We start from the raw sequence: 27,073 nt of genomic DNA, 5'->3' as shown, positions 1-27,073 counted from the left end.
ATTTCTTTAAAAGCTACAGACTGAAAGACTGTGAAAAGTCCTGCTTATCACTGTCGGAGCGATCTTGGTGCATCTAAACCAACACAGACTCTTGAGGATCTGTAGACAGTGTCAAGTTTGTATTTGGTATCAGCTTTTGTGCAGCCCACTTCTGAAGAATGCATCTGAAGAAGGGGTCTGTGGTCTACGGAAGCTACAGCTGTTGGATGCCGCTCTGTGGTTTGGGCATCTGGTTGCAGAGCCAGAGGTTGGGAGTTTGATTCCCCCACTATGCCTCCTTGACAGGAGCTGGACAGGAAGATCTATAGGATCCCTTCCAGCTCTACACTTCTAAGATGATGATTACTATTCAAAAATACCAGGCACAGCCAATCAAAATAATAAAAACATTGACTGGTATCATATAACAGATGCAAGTTTTAACCACAAACCTAAGTCTCTGTTAAATATTGGTGCAGTATGTATACTGTTCCTAATATTGCCATTTTGTGTAGCTTTAATGGTGTTATTTCTGAGATCTGCAATGGCTTATAACACTGTGTGAAGTTTCTTGATATTGTTCAAAAAGCCCCAATGACTACAGGGACCACTGAAGTGTGTTTCTTCCAGAGGCGAGATATTTCGATGGCCAGATCCCTGTATTTTCTTAGTTTTTCCATCATCATCATCATCATCATCATCATCATCATCATCATCATCATCATCATCATCATCATCATCATTATTATTATTATTATTATTATTATTATTATTATTATTATTATTATTATTATTATTATTATTATTATTATTATTATTTCCACGAATCTTTAGGATTCTACACAGTATTTGCACCTTACTGTCATCTGTATGGAACAAGAGGACACAGAAACCTAAGCCGCTCTTGTAAAGGGGGAAACCCTCAACCTTCTAAAATGATCAAGGAGGTATGATTTTTATATCACACCTTTGATACTAAACCTTGGCAAGCTAGAACTTGGAGAAAACTTGGCCAAGAGGAAGGGAAGCCAGGGGAGGTGGCAGACCGAGAAAGGGGAACATCACCCTCCATCCTACCATGGATCTTCACTTGCGCGATGCTCTGCTGATTGCCCACTTCGCAGGAGTATTTTCCACCATCCTCAGGCTCTGCGCTATGAATGATCAGTTCAGCCACACATCCTTCCTGCTTCACCTCATACTTCTCACCAGCCCGAAGAACCGTCTTCCCTTTCTTCCAGGTTACGGGAATATCGGGTGTGGCAAGGGCGCAGCTTAAAACTAAGGTCTCCCCTTCTTTTATTTCCGTATCCTTAAGCGCTTCTTTAAAAAGGGCTGGTGCAGCTAAAATGTACCATCGGGGGGATTGGAGAGAAACAAGGAAATGTTAGGGGTAGGAGAGGGAGACATTTAATACAGCCACACAGGGGGAATTGCAGCTTGTACGCCGGGAAATGCTGACATTTCATAAACGCAAGCGAGTTTCTCTTTCACCAAGGCAATCTCTAAGGCTGCGCTCTCCTTGCACTTAGAAAACTAGTTGGTCAGGAACAAGGGCCATCTGGCACCCTTCTGCCAGAGATCTAGCATTCTTAGTGAAAAGATGTTTTCATAGGCAGGAACGTTCAGCTTTGTGAGTTCCCACACATGGCTGAAGGGGTACAACCTAGAATGAACAGGTCCAAGCTTACAGCTTGCTTGATCCTTCAACAAGACCTAATTATGGCAGCCACATTAGATTACAGTGGCCGTCTATTGCTTCATATGTGGTTCCTGCCAACCGGACATTTCTCTGCAAAGGCATGGCCCTCCAATACATGCGGAAGTTTGCACAGGGAACTCTTTCTGCATGCTATGGCGATGAGCAAAGAAGGCGCGCATTGTTTCTATGATGGTCAATGGCTAAACTATGGGAGACCTAACGGAGCGTCAGAGAAGTAGCGATTCTTCCTACCAGTCACATCCACACGAGCAGAGGTCTTCAGCTCGTTGATGCTGCAGGTATATTCTCCAGCATCTGTAGTCTTGGCATCCCGGATGATCAGTTCTGCCACGGTGCCACGCTGCTTGAACTCATACTTTTCACCGGCTTGTAGGACCGTCTTTCCCTTCAGCCACTGCACCGGGAGGTCCGGCTTGTTAAACTCGCAGGTAAGCCGGACTTTGCTTCCTTCCTGAGCTTCCCTGTTTTGCAGTTCTTGTTGGATAAGAACCGGCAGGGCTAAAATGCAGAATTAAAAGAAGGTGAACATGAAGTGGGCGGGATGCTTGATGCAGGAATACAGATCAAAGCAGATCTGATAGACTACGGTCCCATTTTCTCTTGAAGGCCTCCACTGTTGGAGCGCTCACCAAATCCTATTTGGGAGACAGGGCATCCCAAATTTTAAAAAACCATGCATGTAAAGGAAGAAGATGTAGATGTGAAGGAAAGGGAAAGCTTTCCTTTAACAAAAGCTCAGCTTGCTGATTCTTGCTCTGCTATCATTAGCAGGACTCTGACCCAAAGGGAAAATGAGCAGCTATTCTGCATGGGCAAATATCCCTAAGATATTAAATTAACAACAACCAGCCTGCTGACACAATACATTTTTGAAGGAAAGAGTAGCATCACCTTCATGTAAACAGGGACAGTTCAACTGGCCAAACTTTGTAAACACAAAATTAACACATAGACATAACATATATTGTAAATCCTGCAGATGATGATGGAAATCTGATTTTTCCAACCAGCAATAGACAAGGGACAAACAGAAGCAGATGTGTACTAAGCAGAATAAAAACAACAGACTTTGCAACAACAGAGAGACAGTAATACAAATATATCTGATATCATTTTTGTCGAAGACAGTGGGTGAAGGACAGACACCAGTAAGTACACAGGAAAAGCTTCTGAGTTATATAGCTTTTTAAAAATAGCTACCTAGTGGTTTCGCTTCATAATTCTAATTTCCTTCTAACACGAGGTTACAAAGGAGAAGCACTTCTTTGGATGCTCACGTTTGGGCATTCAAACCAAAGAACTCTCTCTATATATCTTCTTCCTGAAAGAAGCAGGATAAGGCCGTGTGTAGTCCTCATGACTACATAAATATAATGGTGAGTGATACCTTTTATTGGATCACTATACAACTGCAAGCTTTCATGAAGAAAACTCCACTTCTTCAGGCTCAGCCCAACCGCTTCATGGACAGTGCAGAACAATTGTAGACAAGCGTCCAAAAAATGATGGTTCGTGTGTCTCAGAAGCGATCCAAGCCCTCTTGAGGCCGCCGTCTCAAGGGACAACTCAAAGACATATCAGCCTTCAGCACCAGTTAGGAGTTATAACTTGGTTCCAGGCAAGAGCAGCCGGTTGTCCAAAATTAAAGCAAATTAATGTTTTTCTTCACGTTACTCCAATTTACTTCCAGGCAGATCAGACTTTGTGCTGAAATGCTGCTTCTTTCTCTCTTTAGTTTTTGAAGACCCGCCTTCAATGTTCTCATCCCAGAAGGGCATATTTCTATATTTTAAGAGTGCTTGTTCCTGAATTTATCCATATCAAGATGAGTCAACCAGGTTTTCTCTTGCATTGTAGAGTCCCACGTTCCACTCGTCAGAATTCTCACTGACTTCCTAAATCTTAGAATCATAGAATGATGGAGTCGGAAGGGGCTTCTAAGGCCCTCGAGTCCAACCCTCTGCTCGAGGCAGGAATACAGATCAAAATAGATCTGATAGACAACAGTCCAATTTTCTCTTGAAGGCCTCCACTGTTGGAGCACTCACCAAATTTGGAAGACAGGGCATCCCAAATTTAAAAAACAAGCATGAAAAGGAAGAAGACATAGATGTGAAGGAAAGGGAAAGCTTAACAAAAGCTTAGCTTGCTGATACTTGCTCTGTTATCACTAGCAGGACTCTGACCCAAAAGGAAAGGTTAGACCGAAGAAATCATAATTAATCTTGACCAAATTTTCTTAATGAACACCAGAAGCACTATCCTTCTTCTTTCGATTGTCGGAATAACATCCTGTATACCAATAATGGTCCACGAAAATTCTTTCTTGGCAAACAGAAATAGCAGCGACATTTCTTCAAGATGTATAAGAATTGATTGAGTACCTCTGTCTTGTTTACGTGTAGCTCACTCTGAATTCTACCTATACTTCAAATTCTTTTCAGTCCAAAGGAAAACTTTTAGAAGATTTTGGATTTTGCCATATTCTTTCAAGAGGAAGGAACAGGTTAATAAAATAAATAGCATAGTCTATGTCTGCTAGAAATCATACTGAACCCACTTGTTAAAACAGTGCTGACATTTTGGAGTGTTCATTCAGTTCAATAACTTTTACAAACTCTCTCTCTCTCTCCCTCACTTGTTTTACTCTACTGACAATACAGCTTGTCATGCTCCAGGCCTACACTCATTTTTCCTGCTATACAGTAGGATCCCCCCATATCCATCAACATCTAGATTAACTTCAAGTCCTGGCAGAAAATAACCATGGGTCCACATGGAGACCTTGCCTTGTTCAGGAGCCCCAAAATGCAAATCTCTTGCGCTATGGCCACCCTGCAGAGAATCACAATCTACGGTTTCTGACAGCTACATTGACACATGAACTAAATCTTCTCTCCCCGTGGCGCTTCCCTAAGATTTCAGAGTAACTCGTCCTTTGATGGTTAGTGGCTTAACCAATAGCAACCACAACTATTCCGCATTGCAGAGAGTTCACCACTCCGATATCATAGACTTTTCAAAACCACACAGACTCTGTATGTTCCAAGGCTAGAAAGAAAAAAGAAGCAGACAGACAGGCAAGATTGCAGGGAGAAAATCTGGTTGCTAGCCTAGTTCAAAGGGAAGTTGTTGCAGTTTAGACTTCGGAACAAGTTTAGCTGATTGGAAGCATGAGCCTGTGGTATAAGGGAAGAAACTTTAGATACATTTCAACCGTTATTGGGAAAACATTGAATGCATAAAGCACATAATCAAAAATACACTCTGCTACTGCTATATGCAGACCAGAAAGGTTCTAGGTAGGCAGACAACACGTATAACCGGATCAACCTCTCTTTTTAATATTGTTCTTGTTTCGGCGTTTGAATATGTTAACTGTCTAATGCTTTTTAAATATTGTAATAATTCATTATTTTGCTTTTAACTTTGTTTGGTTTAAATGCTGTAAGTCACCTCGGATCCTGTGGGAGAAAGGCAGTATGTGAAAGAAAGAAAGAAAGAAAGAAAGAAAGAAAGAAAGAAAGAAAGAAAGAAAGAAAGAAAGAAAGAAAGAAAGAAAGAAAGAAAGAAAGAAAGAAAGAAAGAAAGAAAGAAAGAAAGAAAGAAAGAAAGAAAGAAAGAAAGAAAGAATAAATGAACGAATGAATCAATCAATCAATCAATAACCACAAGTTATGGTGACTTCTATTTTTCTTTCCGTTGATCCCATCTTCGAACAGGGAAAGCACATCATGCAATGAGGCCATCCTAGAATTCTGGACCCCCTACACGCTCAGAAACTAAAAGTTAAAACTGATATTTTCCCCCCCTCCAGAATACTTTGCTAGCCCGCACTGGTAAGACAAGCGATATGGTGTTCCTACCTTGCACAACCAGTTTTGCACTTGATTGGGTATCCCCAATGTCACACGTGTAGATGTCGCTGTCATTTTCCACTAAGTTGTTCACCGTGAGCTGCAGGACCTTGCCCTTCTGGCTGATTTCGTATTTCGCGCTGGCTTTAAGATCCGTGATCCCTTTCCTCCAGGTCACAGTAGAAGCCAGCTTCTTGGTTTCGCATGTGAAAACCGCTTTTTTGTCTTCATCCAACTTCAGATCTGAAAGGTCTTTGACGAAGCAATTTCCTGCTTCTGGAACAAAATTGGAATAAAATGGTTTCTTACACTGGCATTCCCATGAAGCCTTGGAAGGGGAAGGATCATAACAGTGACTCAGAGGTAAGGGAAGTTGGCAGGCAGATGTAGAAAACTCGAACATCACCCATAGGCCAAGAATCTATTATTTTGGAGAACAATGTTCTAAGCTGCCCTTCATCTTCACAGTTACCCTTTCGTCATCATAATCCCTTCTTTTGGCAAATAATTTCAGTTCTACCCAAGACAGAACTACACCCAGCCTTCTTTTGCTTAAAAACCAAAATTCTTTGACAAAAGCCAAAAACCTGGATCACTCCCCTGCTCTGAGGATCGGTAGTACTGTTAAGCCATGTGTAAACATGTGTGTCAAACACTATGTAAAATCCACTGTGCAAACTACACTGTGTAAACTTCGGTCTTAATAAAATCCTTAGTCCTAATCTGAGCAGGCACATGGAATCAGTTGGCGTTAAGGAAGTGTTTGCAAAAGGTTCCACTCCTTCAACGGATCTGCTCTAGCTGGAATTAAGAAGCAGCTCTAAGCATAGGGAATACGTGCTGAAATCAGGCATACTCATTTACACTGAAACATTTAAGGTTTTCCTTTTAATCAGAGGATGACGCTATAGGGATGTCCAAGAGAAAATCATTCCCTTTGGAGAAGAAAGAAAAAGGGGGTCAGGAAGGAGAAGGCTCAATGGGTCGGGGGAAATCCTTCAATCAACCATTGAGATGATTGTGTTTCATGGGGTGCCAGCACAGACCTTCCACAGTGAGCATCGCTTTCGTCTTGGCGATTTCCGTCTCGCACGTGTATGTGCCGCTGTCTTTGACCGTGGCATCGTGGATGATCAAGATGGCCCGGTTCCCCTCCTGCCTCAGGTCGCACTTTGGGCTTCTGCGAATCTCCTTGCCGTCCTTACACCACTTAAGGTTGGCGTCCCACTTGGAGAGCTCGCAAGTCAGGCTGACCTCCTGCCCCACCGACGTGGTCCTGTCCTCCAGCCCTCTTGTAAACTCTGCCGGCTTTTCTGCGGGGAAAACAAGACAAGACTCTCTGTTCTTGGGGAAGGAAACAAACAAACGAAAGATCTCCCAAGTTCAAGAGCTTTTTAATTTGATGAGCAAAGCGGAAAACAGCAGCTGGGGTGTGTGTGGAGAAACTGAATGTTGAAATTTGAACGTTGGCTTTTGGGATAATAACCAAGCTACAGGTCATTCGGCGAGTGAGGTGACGTATAAAACCAAAAAGTTAGAGTAACCGGTGCTACTGTGGTAAACTTTCCACTTAAGAATTTGTAATGAGGTGTATTAAGGGTTTAGGAAGGCCTTCATTCATGCTGGTCGCCATTTACACAACACCAATGTGTGTACAGACAGATCCCAGAACCAAAGAGAGTGCATACCTATACCATATTTTTCCATGTATAAGACTACACTTTTGTCTAAAATCTTTAGACTATAACTTAAGGGTCGTCTTATACACGGAAGTAAGCTGAGGAGAGAGCAAAAACAAGTGGAGGGGAGAAGCAAGGATCAAAATGATCCTGCACGGCTTTGATCCCTGCTTTCCTCTCCACTTGCTAAGCCTTAGCAAAAGGAAAGCAGGGATCAAAGTGCTGCAGGATGGCTTTGATCTCTGCTTTCCCCTCTGCTTACTAAGTCCCATGAGGCTTAGGAAAAGGAGGGGGGAAAGGATCAAAGCAATCCCATGGCTGTATAAGGGGAAAAGGGATCAAAACGATTGTGCAGTCACGGGATTGTTTGATATCTTTCCCCCTCCTTTTGCTAAGCCCCGTGGGGCTTACCACGAAGGGAGAAAGCAGGGATCAAAGTGATCCTGCAGCATTTTGATCCCTTTCCACCTGCATTTGGCAAGCCTCATTTAGATTTCTTAATTTTGGGTTAGAAAAGTGTGTGTGTGGGTCTTATACATGGGGCGTCTTATACATGGGAAAATACAGTAGTACATAACTATATATACAACACAATTTATATTGGTATTCCTTTGAACTTTCTTTCCCAGCAATTTCCTTGGAAATTCCTTCAGGAAGAAGCCTGAGTATTGTGTTCTTGTTTTTATGGAACCTTTGCTAAGGTACCTGTGTCTACACTTCTCAGACAACAGCCGTCTTCCCCTGGTTCGTTGAGGGGACCCTATGTACTGGGCTTTGCTATACATAAGAAATATACTGGCTACATATTTATACGATTGCCCAATCCTAATATACAGTATGTGGTTGTATTTCAAAGTTGTAGTGAGGGGGATCTCAACACAGCTTTACCATGGCCATACAACTCTTCTCCTTACCTTTCACAACTAGAGAAGCCTTCGAGTTCAAGTCACGGACAGAGAAAACTACTTCCCCAGCGTCCGAAGGCAGGGCTTTCTTGATATTAAGGCAGTATTTCCTCCCTTTGTTGAAGGCTCTGAACCGTTCCTCTTGGCCCACTTCGAGCCCATTGATTAGCCAGCGGCAATCGTCCACGCTTTCGTGCGAGAGGACGCATTCAAAGCTACAGCTCTCGCCTTCGAGGACTTCCGTGTTCTTCAGCCGTTTAGTGATGCCGATATTCAGTTCTAGGGGGAAAAATAATCAGAACGATTGCTTGTGGCCTTCAGATTGACATACACGATCTTGCATGAACAGGGCTAAGCAGCCTTCTGCAAGATGGGTTCGCCCAGATGTCTTGGACGACAACGCCCCCCATCATCTCCACCCAGCATGGCCACTGGAGAAACTCAAAGACCATTCAAGATTCACAAATGGAAACCGTCTCTGTGTTTGTGGGGGCAGAAATACTGGAAATGCTAGAGATAACCTTTCATTCCAAGAGGGGATTCCTACAGGGCTAAATATGAGTGTTTGTCACAGAAGGAGCTTCTCTCACCTCCCATACTTTGCTTGTTTGGATGTTATTTTAAGGTACATTGGCTTATGCCTTCCTTCAGTAGTATATTTAGATTAGGCATCCTGCAGTCTCGAGAGACTAGGGTCATGTGCTCTGAATAGAGGACTTGGAACAACGTCTAGTGTGGCTGAGTAGGCCAATTCTGGAGTGACAATCCCTTCCACACTGAAGACAAATACAGTCTGTCCCCTGTCCAGCTCCCTGATTTTGCTGCTTTTGGGACTGCCTCGGCCTGCTGGACAAGGGTCTCCTCAAATTGGGAGAGGCCGTGATGCACTGCCTGCCTCCAGGCTAAATGCTCAGAGGTCAAGGTTTCCCATCTGTTGAGGTCCATTCCTAAGGCCTTCAGATCCTGCTTGCAGATCTCCTTGTATCGCAGCTGTGGTCTCCCTCTGGGGCAATTTCCCTGCACTAATTCTCCATACAGGAGATCTTTTGGAACCTGACCATCAGCCAGTAGCATATTATGGTCTGGGATAAGGCAGGTGCCTGGGAGAATGGGGTGGCAGTGTGTCTACCATTCACTAACTTCACAATTCTCAATTTCACAGAGTGCCACCTCCCCTACCTTGCACACTGACTTTAGACTTGGCAACCTCTGTGCCGAGATCACACGTATACAAGCCAGCGTCATCCTTGCTGAGGTCGTGGATGATGAGACCCAGGGTCTTTCCAGCCTGCAGCATCTCATACTTGTCTCCCGGGGTGAGCTCCACTCCTTCCTTTTTCCAGATGGGTTTGACCTTCGGCTTTGAGACCTCGCATTCCAGAGTGAGGGTGCTCCGTTCCTCTCCGACAACATCATCCAGGGACTTCATGAAGACGGCGGGCTTCTCTGAAGGGTGAAGCAAGAGAACAGTACCGTTAGACCCAACTTCCCTTAACTGCTCAAAGAGGAAGCCATGCCAATTCATTAACAACCAAGCCTGAGAGAAACATCCTCATCCCGGCTTCAGAATTACCACTCAAGGCCAAAACTGAGTATTTGACATTGAAATAGGCATGCTCAAAAACTAACACGTTGTAGTCATCTTAAAAGGTTCCTAGTCCTTACAGCTATGAAAAAAAACACATGTGTGTGTGTAGCTATTGAGACCTTAGAAGGATGGGTTCTGCCTAGTGATTGTAAAGCAACCTGTAATGAAAGATTTGAGCTTCAGTACATACTCTGATCCCCTTCACAGATTGCTGCCTTGTCATGGCAAAGGGGCTTGAGTCATTCAGAGAAACTATGGGCTGTGCCATGCAGGGACACCCAAGACAGACAGATCATAGTGGAGAGTTCTGACTAAACACAATCCACCTGGAGCAAGAACTGGAAAGCCACTCTGGTATCTTTGCCAAGAAAACTCCATGGACAGAAACAAAAGGCTAAAAGATATGACATTGAAAGATGGGACCCTCGGGTCGGAAGGGGTCCAACATGCTACTGAGGAAGAGTGGAGGACAAAGACAAGTAGCTCCAGGCAGGCGGGCAGGCGGGCAGGTGGATGGATGGATGGATGGGTGGATGGGAGGAAGGGAGGAAGGGAGGGAGGGAGGAATATATGAACAAGAAGGAAATTACCAAAAAGAAGTAAAAGCAAATGGGCACCTAAACTGCAAACGGAGGTTGAGAACATCATCCAGCGAGGGAAAGACACTCACCCTTCACCTTGAGCCGAGCACTCTCCGAGACCTTCTTCAGAACTTTCACCGTCACCGTCCCAGAGTCTTCTGGTGTGACGTGTTTGAGGGTCAGGCTGTGAGTCTTGCCCAGACTTTTGACCTCATTAAAGTTGTTCGAGAAAAGATGTGTGTCGTTGAGGAACCAATCCACGTCGTCACATTCCTCCGCCAGCTCGCAAGAGAAAACGGCGCAGCTCTCCTCCTCAATTTCCAGATCCTGCAGATGCTTGGTTATCTCCACTTTGCGCTCTAGGGCGGGGGATGAAAGCAGAAAAATGAGGTTCTGTAGCAGTAAGAAGAACACATCAAGTGCTTCAATATGGTGCCATTCTGGGGTCTAATTTTTGTACGGGGGTTGGTTTTCTTTTTGTTCATGGTTTTAATTTGATGCTTATTGTTAAGTTTTATTATTGAATTACTAAGTTTTATTTATATCTACGGTGTCCCATTGTGTCACCCAGAGGATCCTAGCCACTAGGGCAGGATAAAAATTTAAATAAATAAGTTGTTTTGTTTGTTTAGTCGTTCAGTCGTGTCCAACTCTTTGTGACCCCATGGATCAGAGCACACCAGGCCCTCCTGTCTTCAAATAAATAAGTTAGTAAATAAATAAACTGTAGCCTTCTGCAGGTCCAAGCACTTTTTCAGAGAAGTGAATGCCCCAAGTAGAAGGATCCTCTCAACATTTCAGAGTTCAATCGTTCTCCTCTTCAGCTGCCCTAAAAGATGGGTTTTCTCTCCCCCGCCCTTACTTGAGAGAAAACCTGAAAGCTAACACTCTAGTCCCTTGAGAAAGGCTCTAACTCATTATGTGTCCCTTCCAGCAACCATCACAGGTCTCAGCAATACTGTACTGAGGTGGAATTGTTTTGGCTAAGACACCAGAGGTACAGTGGACCCTCTACTTACGGAATTAATCCGTATTGGGATGGTGGCTGCAAGTCGAAAAGTCTGTAGGTCGAATCTTCATTGAACTACAATGCATTGAAAACCGATTAATCCCATAACCGGCAGTTTTTATTCTATTTTTGTTCCATTTTGGGTTTTTTTCCCCGGTCTGTAGGTCGATTCTCTGGCTGCAAGTCGAAACTAAATTTTGCAGCCAGAGAAGTCTGTAACTTGAAAAGTCTGTAAGTCGAGTCATCTGTAAGTCGAGGGTCCACTGTGTGATGTTTTTCCATATGTCACAGGGGTGAGGTAAAGGTAAAGGTTCCCCTTGACATTGAGTCCAGTCGTGTCTGACTCTAGGGTGCAGTGCTCATCCCCGTTTCCAAGCCGCAGAGTCAGCGTTTGTCCGTAGACTGTTTCCATGGCCAGTGCGACTTAGACACGGAACACCGTTACCTTCCCACCATGGTGGTATCTATTTATCTACTCACATTGTTACATGCTTTTGAACGGCTAGGTTGGCAGGAGCTTGGACAAGTGACACAACACAACCTGGCCAACACACACACACACACACACACACAGAGAGAGAGAGAGAGAGAGAGAGAGAGAGAGAAATGTTTACAGACCTAAAACGGTCAAGATGGCTTTGGTCTCTGCACTTCCAGCTTTGCACTTGTAAATACCGGAATCGCCAACGTTCAGCTTGATAATCTTGAGCTCGGCTGTATATTTCTCCCTCTTGGGCTTAAACCTCTCCGAGGGCTCGATGAGGGTGTGGTCTTTGTACCATTCTACAACCTTGGGAGAAGGCTTGAAGTCACAGGAGAGGAGGACGGAATGGGTTTCCTGGGCAATCTTGTCTTCTAGCGGCCGGGTGATGGTCACTTGAAGATCTGGAAAAAGATGGTTGAGGAGGAAGGAGAGTCAGAGAAGACAGAAGGAGCATATTAGGCCCTGAGCCCTGCCAAATTCCAAAGGAATGTCTAATAATAATTCCCCTTGCCTCATGAGCAATAGCCTTTCAGACAGATAAAGGCAAAAAGGAGAAGAGCGTACCGGGACGAGAAGGGGACCCGTCAAGAAGGCCTGAAAAGTAGAGCTTCAGAGAGAGAGAAACCGCTGAACTGACCTTTGACGACCAGGTTTGCTGAGGACTTTGCTTTGCCAATCGCGAACTGAATGGTTCCTGTCATGTCTATGTCCGTCTTCCTCAGGACCAGGTGGTGAGTTCTCCCCTCTTGCTCGATCAAGACGTCCTTGCTGGCCTGCAGCAGCTCTCCGCGAAGAGACCACTTGGGGGGCTTCACGGACTGGATGGAGATTTCACACTCGAACCTGGCTTCCTCTGGCTCGGTCACCTCCACGTCTCTCAGCTCCTTCACGATATGGATGGCTTGTTCTAAATGGGGAACATTGGAATTCGCCCAAGAGAATGTTATTATTCACCCATCCTTGCCTTCTAGTCACAAATGCTCCCCTTTGTGGTTCTGGACTAGTGAAGTATCACAAGCACCCAACCGCTGCGCCCTCTGCCTCCCTCCGCTTTTGGTCCTGCGTTTACACAGTATATTTCTAGACCAAACTCTTCCGCTACCTTTGACTTAGAGCTTTCTCCACCCTATAAGTCATTAACTTTACAGGGATCCTTTACAGGTCTTAAAAATGCAAGGATACATTTAAAAATCCATCCATCCATCCATCCATCCATCCATCCATCCATCCATCCATCCATCCATCCATCCATCCATCCATCCATCCATCCATCCATCCATCCATCCATCCATCCATCCATCCATCCATCCATCCATCCATCCATCCATCCATCCATCCATCCATCCATCCATCCATCCATCCATCCATCCATCCATCCATCCATCCATCCATCCATCCATCCATCCATCGTCTGACTAATTTCACATACTGTATAGTATTTGGATGTGAGGATCCGTGTGCCTCTTGAGCACCTGAATTTTCCTCCCACAACATCGAGATCAACCACACGCCCACTCTCCTTCAGGGGCTCCAACCAAGAAAACAGGTATCACCTTCCACGTAGAACTGAGCACTGCTCTTCTCATCGACGGCATCGCAGGTGTAAACGCCTTCGTCCTCAAACTCTGTCTCCTTGATGATGAGTTTCCGGTAGACGCCTTCGCTCACTATCTCATACTTCTCGCTCGGATGGATCTTCTTGTTGTCCTTGTACCACGTGACTTCTGCGTTGGCACGAGAAACCTGGCATTCCAGAACGCCCCGATGCTTCTCCATCGCAATCTTTACCCGGAGAGGTTTTGTAAACTTTACGGGCAGTTCTAAAGGAGAGTGGAAGCAAAGAAGAGGAGGAAGAGGAGGAGGAGAAGGAGAAAGAGAATAATTAAAAACTGCAGACCTGGAGGTTTATCCTCTCTGGATCATCAAGTCCAGCCCCTCTCCAGGAGGCCCTGCGGGGAATCGAACTCCCAACCTTCACCTAAACCAGTCAGCTATCCAGAGAAGCAGAAAAAGAAGGAGGAGAAGGTCAAAATACAACCGTTTGCATTCATAGGGTGCTTTATGGAGTTCAAGGTGTTTTCTTTCACACATTCTCTTGAAGATTCGAATACATTCGAATATCCGTTTGATCATTCTACTTGCTCAACAAGCCAACGGATAACTGGAGTGCCTTTTATGGAACTTGTACAACAATGTTTCAAGTCCCCCAAGTATACAGGAGCTCTGTTGTTAAGAATGGGTTATCTCGTGATCTTTGCCCGTACTGTGGAGTTTATGTGGAGCTGAGGCAGGTCTACAGCCAGGAGACAGTTACTTTTGGCTAAAAATCTGGGATTCTTGCCCCATAACATTTATCGTCTCCTCCATGGTTCTCAGACCTCCCCAAATAATAAAAACAGGATCCAAAGTGATTTCTCTTCAGTTCAAAACACTACACGGTATGGGCAGCTTCATGTTTAAAAGTGGAGCTGTCTAAACTGGTAAAAGACATCTGTTTTTGTTCAAAGATGTGTCTTTTCCGCACTCTGTATGTGCAGACTGGCTTGCTTTGTGATCGGTCATCTGAAGAGATAAACAGCTCCCTTGGGAAATCCCAACGCACAGGTACAAACCTCTGAGGACCTCTGCCACTCTGCTTCTATGGCGATCAGCTTCTAAGGGCAAGCTAACCATCTCGTGTATTGCCATCTAGCAAATTCGTGAGTGACAAAATTTCACAGCTCACAAGTCAATCTCTCAGCATTTATATGTTACACTCCAGGAAACAAGATCTGAGATCAGCGGTGTGGACACTGAGGGATCAAACAGGCGCTTCCTGTTCTGAATTTTATGGAATTGTCAAGTTTGAGATATCCTCAAAGAAAAACGAATGAGGCAGACTGACCACCGCGTTCACCTGCTTACCTTTCACTTTAAGGTGTGCTCTGGATTCTGCCTTTTCCGCGACAAATTTGATCTCTGCAGAATCTTGGACTTCCACACTCTTGTAGACCAGAGCATAGCTCTTTCCTAGAAGAAGAAGAAGAAGAAGAAGAAGAAGAAGAAGAAGAAGAAGAAGAAGAAGAAGAAGAAGAAGAAGAAGAAGAAGAAGAGAAGAAAAGAAGAAAAGAGCACATTCTGAGTAACCCCCTTTAGTCTCCACTTGCTTCCTAACTTCCTGTTCGCAGCAAACTGCATGGCCACCAGCCCCCCACTCAGCTCCTTACCATCTTGACGCAGCTTGATGTTTTCTCCAGCTCTGATTTTGCGGTCGTCACTGAACCACTGGGTTTCAACCTCGTCATGCGAAATCTCACACATGAAGGATGCACTCTCTTTTTCACACACTTCCACATCTTCCAGGGGCTTCACAATCTTGATGTCTCGGGCTAAGGGAATCACAAAAGACACAACTTTGCTGGCCTCTTGTTTTTAATTTCAGCTATGAAGACAACTTTGGCCATCTCGTGAGAAGAGAAGGCTCCCTGGAAAAGACCCTGATGCTGAGCAAGCGTGAAGGCAAGAGGAGAAGGGGAATCTTACCGTGGACCTCCAAAGTGGCTAAACTCTTGTCATCAATGGCATCACACATGTATTTTCCTTGATCCTCATATTCACATTTGTGAATGTTGAGGCTTCTCTTCGTCCCACGAGCTACGATTCCAATTTTTTTATTGGGCCGTAGCTCGATGCCATCCTAGAAAGAAGAAACCAAAGTCGGTGTCGATTGTCTTAATTTTTTGGAAGATTCTGTAAAATCAGCCGGGTTCTCTTGTCTTAAAGGCAATACCTCTGTTTTGTTCATGGCCCACCGAGTTCTCTTCAAACGGGGTAGAATGAAGTTCTATAGCTAGCCCTCCAATGCAATGGTAATTGACTCTCTGAAGTATTTGTCCAGAAATACAACGTAAAATTTAGAAACTCACTGCCCGTGTAAATGTCTCGGGAGAAAGCAGGAGAGAAAATGCTTCATACAGTTCAGAGGGGAGCAGTTTAATTTTACTTTCTTGCTGTTATGGAATTTCCGCAGCCAAAATTAGAGTGCCAAACGGGGTCTTTTGAACTGCCAGAATTCCTCTAGGAGCTACGCTTCATCTGAAGAATTATGCAACTTGTCGTTCAGAAACAGAAACCTGCACATCTTCTATAGCAGAAGACCTCTAGAATATGAGATCTCCTTCCTGCAGTTTCCCCTGTTTGGTTCTAATTCAACCAAGTTTCACAAGAGTGCCAGTTAAATTTGCCACTTGGGAGTCCTCAGTCAAGAAGAGGTAACCAGACAGAGCAAACTAATTGAATATATATTTAATTACCACTTCATACATACCTTTCCAACAGGACAGCTGTGTCAGTCTGCTGCAGTGAAACTATTTAATTAATTAATGAATTATTCTTATATACCACTCACACTACCCAATAGTCTCTGGGCGGCTTATAAGTCAAATAAAATAAATGAATGAATAAACTGTCAAATACTCTTGCAGAATGTGGATGAACAAATATTATTTGGTTTAGGTATTTGTTGACTTCACCCATTTACATTTCAAGAAGTAAGTTAACATCCATGAAGACTTCTGCTATGTAAAGCTGGTTAACCTTTAAGGCCTCATAAGTAGAGATGGGGAGGAACTGAACTATGAACTGGGGGGGGAGGGGAACGAATCTGGCCCAACCCCAAAAAACGAACCACAAACCAGTTCGTTTTTCGGGGAGGGGATTCATGAAAGTTTGTGGCTTTCCATTTCATGCTGATCTCTAAATCACAAGATTCCTTCTAGCCATGTTACAGAAAAACTCCGATATGCTTCATAACCCTGAACCATAAAGCCGTACACTAGTTCACGCTCCGCACACCTTGAGCCATCCTGCGTTTATTGATTCACTGCCCGACTTTAGCTGCCCTGCTTCCTGGGTTCATCTCAGGCAACGGAGACATGGGGCATCACTCTAAGGATCACTGGAGCTTTCTATGGAGCGCGAAATCATGCCAGACCCCCTTCCCTGGGGAGGAATCACCACCCGACACATCAAAGTCAGTACCTTACGCCACTTTACATCTGCGTTTGGCCTGGAAAGTTCACACTCCAAGGTGACTTTGTCCTTGTGCTGAACTTTGGTGTCTACCAAAGGTTTGACTATTTTCACTGGGCTTTCTGCCAGAAAAAAAGAGAGGAAAGGGGAGAAAAGGTTAAGAAAAGGACCCCCCGTGTTTGTGACACAGATATTATTCAGCAAGTGTATCTCACGCACATAGACACGCTGTGAAATGTCACTTTTATATTATAAACCTGGAGACTTCATCACTGATATTAAAGCACAGCCATGGAGGGTGCAAGAAAGCCTCACGTCTTTACCGTTACCCTAAAAAAGCATGGCTCCCACACCATTAGGACTGCTGACCCCTGGAAGCCTGCGGTTCCCAAGGGTCTGGGAGTTCCAACACAGACACTTAGGAGCTGTACGGCTGGAATATTACTGATAACCAGGTCTCTTTTTTTTTCATAGACAGACCTACCAATGAAAATACGAACGCCCCCCTCCAGTCTGGACCCAACGAGACAAATGAGCCAGAGGCATTGCAGTTATGATATTTTATATGTTAACTTCCCCTTCTTGGCAATTGGTTGTGTTGCTAATACGCTTCCGATTCAGAGTAAGGAAAAGAGAAGCAGCCTGCCATGTATGCCTAGGTAAAGGTAAAGGTTTCCCCTTGACATTGAGTCCAGTCGTGTCCGACTCTAGGGAGCGGTACTCATCCCCGTCTCCAAGCCGTAGAGCCAGTGTTTCTCCGAAGATAGTTTCTATGGTCACGTGGCCAGCGCGACTAGACATGGAACGCCATGACCATCCCACTGACGTGGTACCTATTTATCGATTCGCCTTTTTACATGCTTTCGAACTGCTAGGTTGGCAGGAGCTGGGACAAGCGACCGGGGGCTCACTCTGTCACGTGGATTTGATCTTACAACGGCTGGTCTTCCAACCTTGCAGCACAGAGGCTTCTGCGGTTTAACCCACAGCGCCACCATGTCCCCACCACACCATATATGCCTAGCAACCATGAAATACATTTGCCCACCAGCAAACCAGCAAACCAGCAGGTAATGCGGGAGAGAAGTTCTGTTCTGGTCTCTCTTTTAAGGTTGCATTCATTCGCCTTTGACTAAAGTTCTACAAGCACAAGTACATACTTAAAGCCCCTTGTCAGAGATTCAGGATACTTGAAGGGAAAGGTAGCAGGAAACCCCAATCCCCACCTGTCTTGCTCCCTTCACACATAGAGCAATCATCTGAAAGGGAAGAGGGCTTGGATGCATAAGACCATGATCTGCAACCCATGATCCAGAACCCAGATTTTCTGGGGAACCCAGAGGCACTGTGTCCTAAAGTGTCTGGCTTGGCTTTGCACGCTGTGACAATGGGAGACAAGACCAGCCATATCCCTTCCTTCAACTGCACGCAGTGTCCTCAACATCTGGATGAGATCTCTTGCGCCAGCAGTGGTCTCCAACCTTGGGCCTCCAGATGTTCTTGGACTTCAACTCCCAGAAATCCTGGCCAGCAGAGGTGGTGGTGAAGGCTTTTGGGAGTTTTAGTCCAAGAACATCTGGAGGCCCAAGGCTGAAGACCACCGTCTTGCGGTCAACATCCTTGCATGGATGGAACAGTAGTACATACTTCTTCCAGCTAGAAACCTACCTATCCACCAACTGGATGCTTCTACAAAGATACTCATAATAGAAACCGGGCATCGGAAGGTAGGGGATGGCTTACCTTTGACGTTAAGCCTTCCTGTTATGTGAATGCCTTCTGCCTTGAAAGCAACAAGGCCTGAGTCCTCAATCGCAAGAGCGGCCAGAGTCAGGGAATGCTTCTTCCCCTGGGCGCGGATGATGCAGTTGTCCTTTGGTTTCAGCCTGACGCCGTCCTTCATCCAGGTGGCTTCCACGTCCTCATGGGACAGTTCGACCTCAAAGGTGACAGACTCCTTTTCGTGGACTTCCATCGGCTCCAGGCCTTTTACCACCTTGATGGGTCGCACTATGGGGCCAAGCAAAGTTTGCAAAGAATTAGCCGAGTCTAGATCCCCAAGGGAACCCTCGTGGTGGCCCTTCTTCCATTGGAGGGGGAAATGGAACAGTCCAGCTCCCGTTGGGAAAATACACCCTGGATGTAATTAGCAGGATGAGTACCCGGAGCCAAGGTGGCTGTTTCCCTGAGCCCTGCTCGTGAATATCCACAGGCATTCAGGTGGCCGCTCATAGACACAGAATCCTAGACTCAATGGGCTTTCAGGTTATAAGCACCTCAACCTTCTTAGCACTTGCATTTAAAAAACAACAACAGGAAAAAACTACAGGACCATCTTTCTGTCATGTAAGCAAGGCATATCTGAGGGAATTATCTGCAAAGATAAAGGTTCCCCTTGACCTTTAGTCCAGTCATGGTAAAGGTAAAGTCTACATAGTCAAAGCTATGGTTTTTCCAGTATTGATGTATGGAAATGAGAGCTGAACCATAAAGAAGGCTGACCGCCGAAGAACTGAATTGTGGTGCTGGAGGAGGCTCTTGAGAATCCCCTGGACTGCAAGGAGAACAAACCTAACCATTCTGAAGGAAATCAACCCTGAGTGCTCACTGGAAGGACAGATCCTGAAGCGGAGGCTCCAGTACTTTGGCCATCTCATGAGAAGAGAAGACTCCCTGGAAAAGACCCTGATGTTGGGAAAGGGTGAAGGCAAGAGGAGAAGGAGACAAGAGAGGACGAGATGGTTGGACAGGGTCATCGAAGCGACCAACATGAATTTGACCCAACTCTGGGAGACAGTGGAAGGCAGGAGGGCCTGGTGTGCTCTGGTCCATGGGGCCACGAAGAGTCGGACACGACTAAATGACTAAACAACAACAAACAAAACTGGATGGACGGCTGGACAAATGAATGCCCTTTGTTCTTATGGTTATTTGTGTTTAAACTAAAATTGGAGCATGGACGCCTTCTGTTCTGTTCCCTTATTGAGCTAGTCTCCCTTACATTAAGAAGGCAAAATTAACTACTGGATAGACTTGACAGCACATAAGCAACTGTATGGCTTTAAGGACAACCAAAAGCAGAAATAACAAAAATCGACAAAATTTGTAAAAATTTGCAAACATGGGCATTGCACAGGTATAACACCCAAGGACAGATTGACGTCATGTCAAATGTGAAACCGACACAGAAATATACTCCTCAGTTATTTATGTTTACATTTGGAAAGACCCACCGGAAACCTATCCGCTCAATGAGCAAGTGACCGGTTTGTTCTTCGGTTGCCATCTTTCACGAGGTCCTCTCTTTTAAGGCTGCCTTCGCCTTTGGCTAAAGGCTCAGCTGTTCCTCAAGACCCCTTTTCTGATATTTCGCTCTCTAAGCAGTAAGGAGATTCTCAAAACCCCGGCGTACCTGTCACAGGGATGACCTTTGGGCTGGGTTGGTGGAGATTCCACCGCTCCAGAGGGAGGAATGTGCTTGTAAGCATACTGGGGTTATTTTAGGGAAGAGCTGCGCAGGAAGGGATTAGCAGAAAGACCAACTCGGTGCAGACAAGGATTGCACAAGGAGGAGCTGATCCTGCCATACAGCTGGAGACTAGGGTGAAAGCACTTCTTGTCCTGTACACCCAGTCCGTACAGCCACTCTGGAAATGGGGGGGGATAAGGTCCATGTTGGCTACAGAGCTCATTGGGTTTGAAGTTCAATTCCTCCCCTGGGCCTTTTGGGAGAAACACCAGCCTGTGTAGCCTTGGGCAAGCGGCGCAGCTCCGGTGCACCCTTACAGCGAGGGAATGGTGATCTACTTTGGAGTCCTCTATACCTAGAAAATCCTGGGAAGGGCCACGGAGATCAGAATAAATTTGATGACACTATGCTGTTGTGTTGTTGCGGCCGCCTTTGTTTCTGTGGAGTTAAGCAGTTCTGTGACCGCCTTCCCCCAGAACGATGGAGCTGCCTTCAGAGTAGAGGAGACTTTGTTCCTGGTAGAAGCTGGGTTGCACCAAACCCTGTAAGTCAGTCATTGCATGGGAAGATCAGATCTAATTGAATGGGAGCCCTCCACTTGCTAATCCTTAACAAAAAGAAAGCAGGGATCAAAGCACTGCAGGATTGCTTTGATCCCTGCTTTCCCCTCTGCTTGTTAAGTCCCATGGGGCTTAACAAAGGGAGGCGGGAAAGAATGAAAGCAATCTTGTAGCTGTATAAGGGATCAAAACGATTGTGCAGTTGCAGGATAGCTTTGATCCCTTTCCCCCTACACTTGCTGAGCCCCACTTAGATTTCTTAATTTTGGGTTAGAAAAGTAGGGGGGGCGTCTTATATATAGGGGCATCTTATACATGGAAAAGATAATCCAAAGAAGGAATTCTTAAGTGCTGAAATTGATTGGCTGTCACGGCAAAAGCTCTATGAACTTCTTATGCTTTGCAAACAAGGCCTGCTTCGTTTTTCGTTTTTATCTTCTAGATACTGAAACAGGCTCATTACTTGGTCTCCGAGGTCTGCTGAGATCTACAAATATAACACGATTTCAGCTAGAAGGGTGTGCTACCCTGTAAGACAGACTGGCCTTAAACCCAGGAGCTTTTGTATAACAGCTCTCTGCCCGGTCACAAAGCTATGGTTTCCCCTTCTTGGTGTCCCAGTGTCACATAAATGCCTTTCGAGGGGCCAGCTTTGCTTTCCAAAATCCTAGCCCCTTAGGAAGGTCACACAGCTTGTCCTGACTTACTTTCCACGGTTAATTTGGCCTGGGTCTTGTCATGGAGGGTCTCGCAGGCGTAGAAGCCACGGTCCCCGCAGGCAGCGCTCCGAATCACCAGGCTGTGCTTGGTTCCCTCGGCCTTGATCTCCACGTTCGCGTCCGGATGGAGGATGCTGCCGTTCTTCGCCCATTTCACTTCTGCGGTCGGCTTGGACAGCTCTACCTCTAGCCGGACGGTCTCCTTCTCCTCCACTGTTTTGGGCTCCAGCTTCTTCACGAAGACCGCTGGCGCCTCTGCACACCACCCACAAAGACACACAAAGGCAACGGTGAGGGCCTCCAGAAAATGACCCTGATGAGACACATCTATCAAACGTTTTTATGCAGATGACGGCACGCCATGCGACGGTGACATACAACCTCCAAAACGAGAGACGTTACATTTTAAAGATAAGGGTGGGGGGGGATAACTTTATCAAAGCACTAGAACATTACACGAGGAGGCTAGTGGCCACACGGAAGGTCCTTCACTTGCCATGTGATTTAGCGTTACACCTGCCTGATGGACGCACCTCTACCTCTGGAAGTCGATTCAGCTCTTGGACGTCTTCTCCTTTGAAGGACACCACTTCAGATTGTAGAGAGGGAGGGCCTTGCCTTTTTTGCGTCCTCCCACACAGGAAGACCTTCCTGCACGAAGGAATCGGGCACACTAGGGGGAAAGGGGAGCTATACCCCTCCTTCTGATGTGCCAATTTACTACACAGAAGGAGCTCTTCACACGTGGAAGAACTTGAACTTTAACGATGGCTTCCATTTCCCACCACCATTTACAACTGAAAGCGGTAAGCGTTCGGAATTTTACTAGTGCATCCGCTTCTTCCGAGAAGGGTCACTGACGTCACGGCTGGAATCCTGCCGCCTAACGTAGTAAGTCAAACTAACAGGGAAGGGAACTCATGTTGAGGGACTTGCCATCAAGTTGGACTTACATCACACCAGAGCCTCAACTCAGCTCTCATTTTCCCCCCTATGAATTGGACCCGAACTCATGCTAGAGACAGGGGTATTCGTATACGAATATCCCTGCACAGATGGCATTCATGAGGGTCCAGCCTGATGGGGCCAGACAGTCCACTCACTGATCTGCAGTGGATGTGGACGGCGCATTTCTACCAATGGCTCCACAGCATGGAATTTGCTCGCCTCTCCTGGCAGGAGGTGGGAGGACCAGCCTCGCTGCAAGGTCGAAGCGCGGCGAGTGGATTGCGCACTGCGGAGCCATCAGTAGAATTATGCCGTCCCCGTCCACGGTGGATCAGTGAGTGGACGGTCCGGTACCATGGGACTGGGCCCTTGTGAACACCACCTCTGTGGGGATATTCGTATACGAATACAAATACCCCACTATGTACTTGAGACCCATCCAGCCCCTCCCTTTTTTCTGGGGGAAAAGCTTATTTTTATCAGGGACTCGGGGTTTGGGATTGATAGCCAAGACGCGGACTTGAATTTGGGCCTTGGTAGCCAAACTCAGACTTAGGCCTCAGTTCCAAAGATTTGCCAACATCCCTGGTCACTAGAATAGGTCCATTGAATTAGTGGGGATTTGGTGAGTCAGCCCTTGTGTCCGTTCCCTTGTTTCAGTGGGCCTACTCAAGTCACAACCTGCTCCACTAAGAAGCAGGATTTTGGCCGCTGTCTTTTTCTCAACGGGCTTTCAAAAGTACGGCGTGATTCCTGCAAGATACTATGATTTCCCCTACTTTTAAAAAAATCTTTATGGAGCTAAGAACCCATCCAATATTGGGGGCTTCTGTGCCCTTTTCCCCTCCTTGGTTTCTTGCCGTCTACTCCGAGGAAGGGTCTGGAGAACTCACAGTCTCACATATTTTGTAAATATTAAAGTTGTTCCTTAATAAAAATATTGCCGATTTATAGATTATGGGAAATCCTTTTTTTTAAAAGGGGGACTATTTAGAAATGGGATCCCTTACTGGTAGCATAAAAGTCTACTGTCTGTTCTGCTCCCTCAGCGTTTAATGCATGCTAAGCATTGTAAAATGCTTCCAAGAGGCTTCAGACGGTGAGGTAAAGCGCCATTGGTTTCTGCTCACCTTCCACCTTAAGGTGAGCTTTGCTCTCTACTCCTTCCGCTTCTGCTGAGATTTCCCCAGAATCCTTCAGAGTCAAGTCCTTGATGGTGAGGTGGTGGTCCGAGTCCTTCTGAGAAATGACGTATTTTTTGCCCGCTTCGATTTGGGCTCCGTTTCGGCGCCACGTGACGGCTGCGTCGCTCGGGGAGACGACACATTTGAAAACGGCCTCTTTGCCTTCTTCGGAGACGATGTTGTGGAGGCCCTTCACAAATTTCACCACTCTAGGAACTGAAGAGAAAGATAGTTAACAGCTATTTTAAAAAAATAATAACCTCACACATTCATCATTAATATAAAACATTCGCCTTTTTTCATCTCTCTGTAAATTCTCTCCTAAAAATACTGTCTCCTGATTTATGGTATCTTGGCAGATCTGTGTTGAGAACGTGAATTGGTCAGAGTTTTCCTTGCATGCTGTCTTTAGTAGCAGTGGCTGAGAGGGATTTCTCTGGTTTGGGGTGACTGTCTATCTATTCAGCACTAAACAAACATCCTTCCCTGTCTCTGATTCAAAGAGAGCCCTGCCTTTCCTGTAGCGATGTATGGAAGTGAGAGCTGGACCATAAAGGACGCTGACTGCCAAAGAATGGATGCTTTCAAACTGTGGTGCTGGAGGAGACCCTTGAGAGTCCCCTGGACTGCAAGGAGAACAAACCTATCCATTCTGAAGGAAATCAACCCTGAGTGCTCACTGGAAGGACAGATCCTGAAGCTGAGGCTCCAATACTTTGGCCATCTCATGAGAAGAGAAGACTCCCTGGAAAAGACCCTGATGTTGGGAAAGGGTGAGGGCAAGAGGAGAGAAGGGGACGACAGAGGATGAGATGGCTGGACAGGGTCATCAAAGCGACCAACATGAATCTGACCCAACTCCGGGAGGCCGTGGAAGACAGGAGGGCCTGGCGTGCTCTGGTCCATGGGGTCATGAAGAGTCGGACATGACTGAATGACTAAACAACAACAGCTCTGGGGAACTTGAAGCTAATTCTGCTAATTCCAGCAAGAGACACTCTTCTCAGAACAGCAGATCCCCACTAGAACCTTGGATGTCCACCTCTGGACCAGTGAGCAAACAACACCTTGACAGAAGGTCCACAGATCTAAAACCATACCTGTGGGAGTGACATGAATGCTGCATTTGTCATCTTTGGTTTCACACTGGTAATCTCCCTTGTCTTCCGCCCGGAGCCCTGTTATGATCAGGACCCGCTTTTCGCCAATTTCACGCATTTGGTGGCGCTTGTCCGCTTTGAGTTCGACTCCATCCTTGCACCAAACCACGACGCCCTTGGGCTGGGTCAGTTCGCAACTCAGACTTAGAGTCCCTCCAATCTCCGCTTTCACTGGCTCCAGTTTCTTGGTGAACTTTACTGGAATTTCTGAGTTTAATTGAGATGAGAAGGGGGTGGGGGAAAGTACATCAACACACATTACATGTTTTTTTTCCAGAATCTTTGAGAAGGCGGGGGCTGGGCATCTCATCTTTACAACGTCTTGAGATTTAGACTGCTCTTCCTTAGAGAGAGCTCTCAAAGCCTAAGGCAAGAGTCAATCTCTTCCGAGAGGAATAAGAATAACATCTGCCGTCAAGTCAATTCTGATTTATGGTAACCCCTTTTCAGTGTTTCAAAGTAAAGAATACACATAAGGGGTTTCCCGTTCCCTTCTTCTAAGACTGTGCAGCTGGCCCAAGGCTACCCAGGTTGGCTCTTCTGCCAATGGGAGGAATCGAACTCCCAACCTCTTGCTTTGCAAACCATTTCCCTAAACCACTGAGCTCTCCAGCCAGCTTCCCTGACAGGAAGACGCCTTCAAAATAAGGCTCCATCTACAAAGTCATTCCATGGCTGTCATTGAAAACGTACAAAAAATGGAGCCTGGGGCCCGGCTGTTTTGAAATGCACAAGAATAACTCTTTAGGCGGTAGCTGGAAAAGGTACTCCTCTTCGCTGGGAGGATTCTGGTGCTTGTAACCCCAAAAATAACCTTTCTGTGCTGTGTTTTGGATCTCAAACGTAGAGTCAAAAGTACAGCAATAATAACTGGTAGCATTTCAGCAGCCAAGGAGCGGTCTACTCATCAAGACTTCCACTAGCCTCAAGGTGTAGGGGTCCGAAAACCTCCATGGCTCTTTGACATGTTAAGTGATGCCAACACAAGGGAAGAAGCATGCCAATTGACTCATTTGAATAATATGCGCAACTGAGAGAAACTACCCTGTTTCCCTGGAAATAAGACCTAACCTGAAAATAAGCCCTAGTAGGATTTTTCAGGATGCTCGTAATATAAGCCCTACCCAAAAATAAGGGTCCTCCGTTTCAACCTTCCCAAACCTGAGGCGCTCCAGACGGCTGGGTTTCCATCTCCCAGAACTGATGGCCTCAGCTTATGCTGGTTGGGGATAAACAGAAATCTGACACCTGGAGAGCAGCAGGTTGGAAAAAACTGACTTACAGCTTTCAGGCTGGGATAGGTCTGGGGTGAGGTCCCCAAAACCAGTAGGCCCAGTCTTCCTCACCATTACACCTGGCATAAATTGTGCCTGTAAATTTAAGTCCATGGAAGTAAATGGGTTCTGGCTTTCGGAATGGAAATCCAGAATGGTAAACCCTTTCCTGATTAATTCAGAGGCCTCCCTCTTACCTTGAACCTGCACATGGAATGGCTGCTTATCATTCTTGACCTCGCAGGTGTAGACGCCAGCATCCCCGCCCTCTGCCTGCTTCACGGTCAGGGTCCGAGCACCCCTGTCAGACTTCATCTCATACTTCTTGCCGCTTTTGATTTCGGTCCCATCCTTGAACCATTTTACCTCAGCATTTTCAGGCACCACTGAAGTTGAAATAACAATGTTCTTCTGCTCCTGAACAACCACCTTCTCTTCCTGGGCAGCTTTTCTTTGGAATTTTGCCTCTGGTTCTGTGTAAGTGATAGATAAATCAATAAAGAGATCCTTATAAGTACCATATTTTTTCCGTGTATAAGACTACTGTCTAAAAGATTTAGACTAAAAATTGAGGGTCGTCTTATACACTGAAGTAAGCTGCGGAGAGAACAAAAACAAGTGGAGGGGAAAGCAGGGATCAAAGCGATCCTGCAGCACTTTGATCCCTTTCCCCCTACACTTGCTAAGCCCCACTTAGATTTCTTAATTTAGGGTTAGAAAAGGGGGGGGGGTGTCGTCTCATACATGGGGATGTCTTATACACAGAAAAATACGGTAAGTCTTTGGGTACTTTTCTATGGGCCCAGAACTAAGAAATATATGGTAACTTCATATTTTTATGTCTGTGTGCATGCTCCTGATGAAAGAGACAGAGACAAACTATCATTATAAAATGGTTTGCAAAAATTCTAGAGAACCTTGGCAAGCCCAAAGGTGAACAGTTA

General features: G+C 45.8%; 1 protein-coding gene across 1 annotated transcript in view; it reads right to left on the bottom strand.

The window, feature by feature from the left end:
* Positions 1–27,073, bottom strand: part of OBSCN (obscurin, cytoskeletal calmodulin and titin-interacting RhoGEF) — a 184,528-nt gene that overhangs the window by 117,519 nt on the left and 39,936 nt on the right. The window contains exons 18-36 of the mRNA XM_078378257.1: positions 26,327–26,602; positions 24,796–25,062; positions 23,642–23,911; positions 21,552–21,818; positions 18,559–18,825; positions 16,825–16,937; positions 15,328–15,481; positions 15,012–15,173; positions 14,710–14,814; positions 13,359–13,625; positions 12,443–12,712; positions 11,940–12,206; positions 10,402–10,671; positions 9,323–9,589; positions 8,153–8,422; positions 6,606–6,872; positions 5,569–5,835; positions 1,934–2,200; positions 1,057–1,323 (exon numbers count right to left, since the gene is read on the bottom strand). Of these exons, the coding sequence (XP_078234383.1) occupies positions 1,057–1,323; positions 1,934–2,200; positions 5,569–5,835; positions 6,606–6,872; positions 8,153–8,422; positions 9,323–9,589; positions 10,402–10,671; positions 11,940–12,206; positions 12,443–12,712; positions 13,359–13,625; positions 14,710–14,814; positions 15,012–15,173; positions 15,328–15,481; positions 16,825–16,937; positions 18,559–18,825; positions 21,552–21,818; positions 23,642–23,911; positions 24,796–25,062; positions 26,327–26,602 (4,560 nt within the window). The remainder of the gene's footprint in view (positions 1–1,056; positions 1,324–1,933; positions 2,201–5,568; positions 5,836–6,605; positions 6,873–8,152; positions 8,423–9,322; positions 9,590–10,401; positions 10,672–11,939; positions 12,207–12,442; positions 12,713–13,358; positions 13,626–14,709; positions 14,815–15,011; positions 15,174–15,327; positions 15,482–16,824; positions 16,938–18,558; positions 18,826–21,551; positions 21,819–23,641; positions 23,912–24,795; positions 25,063–26,326; positions 26,603–27,073) is intronic.

The sequence above is a fragment of the Pogona vitticeps genome, chromosome 6, assembly GCF_051106095.1.
Source record: "Pogona vitticeps strain Pit_001003342236 chromosome 6, PviZW2.1, whole genome shotgun sequence".
Lineage (NCBI taxonomy): Eukaryota > Metazoa > Chordata > Lepidosauria > Squamata > Agamidae > Pogona > Pogona vitticeps.
Note: the sequence above shows the minus strand (reverse complement) of the source record. Positions and strands in the feature narration are given on the sequence as shown.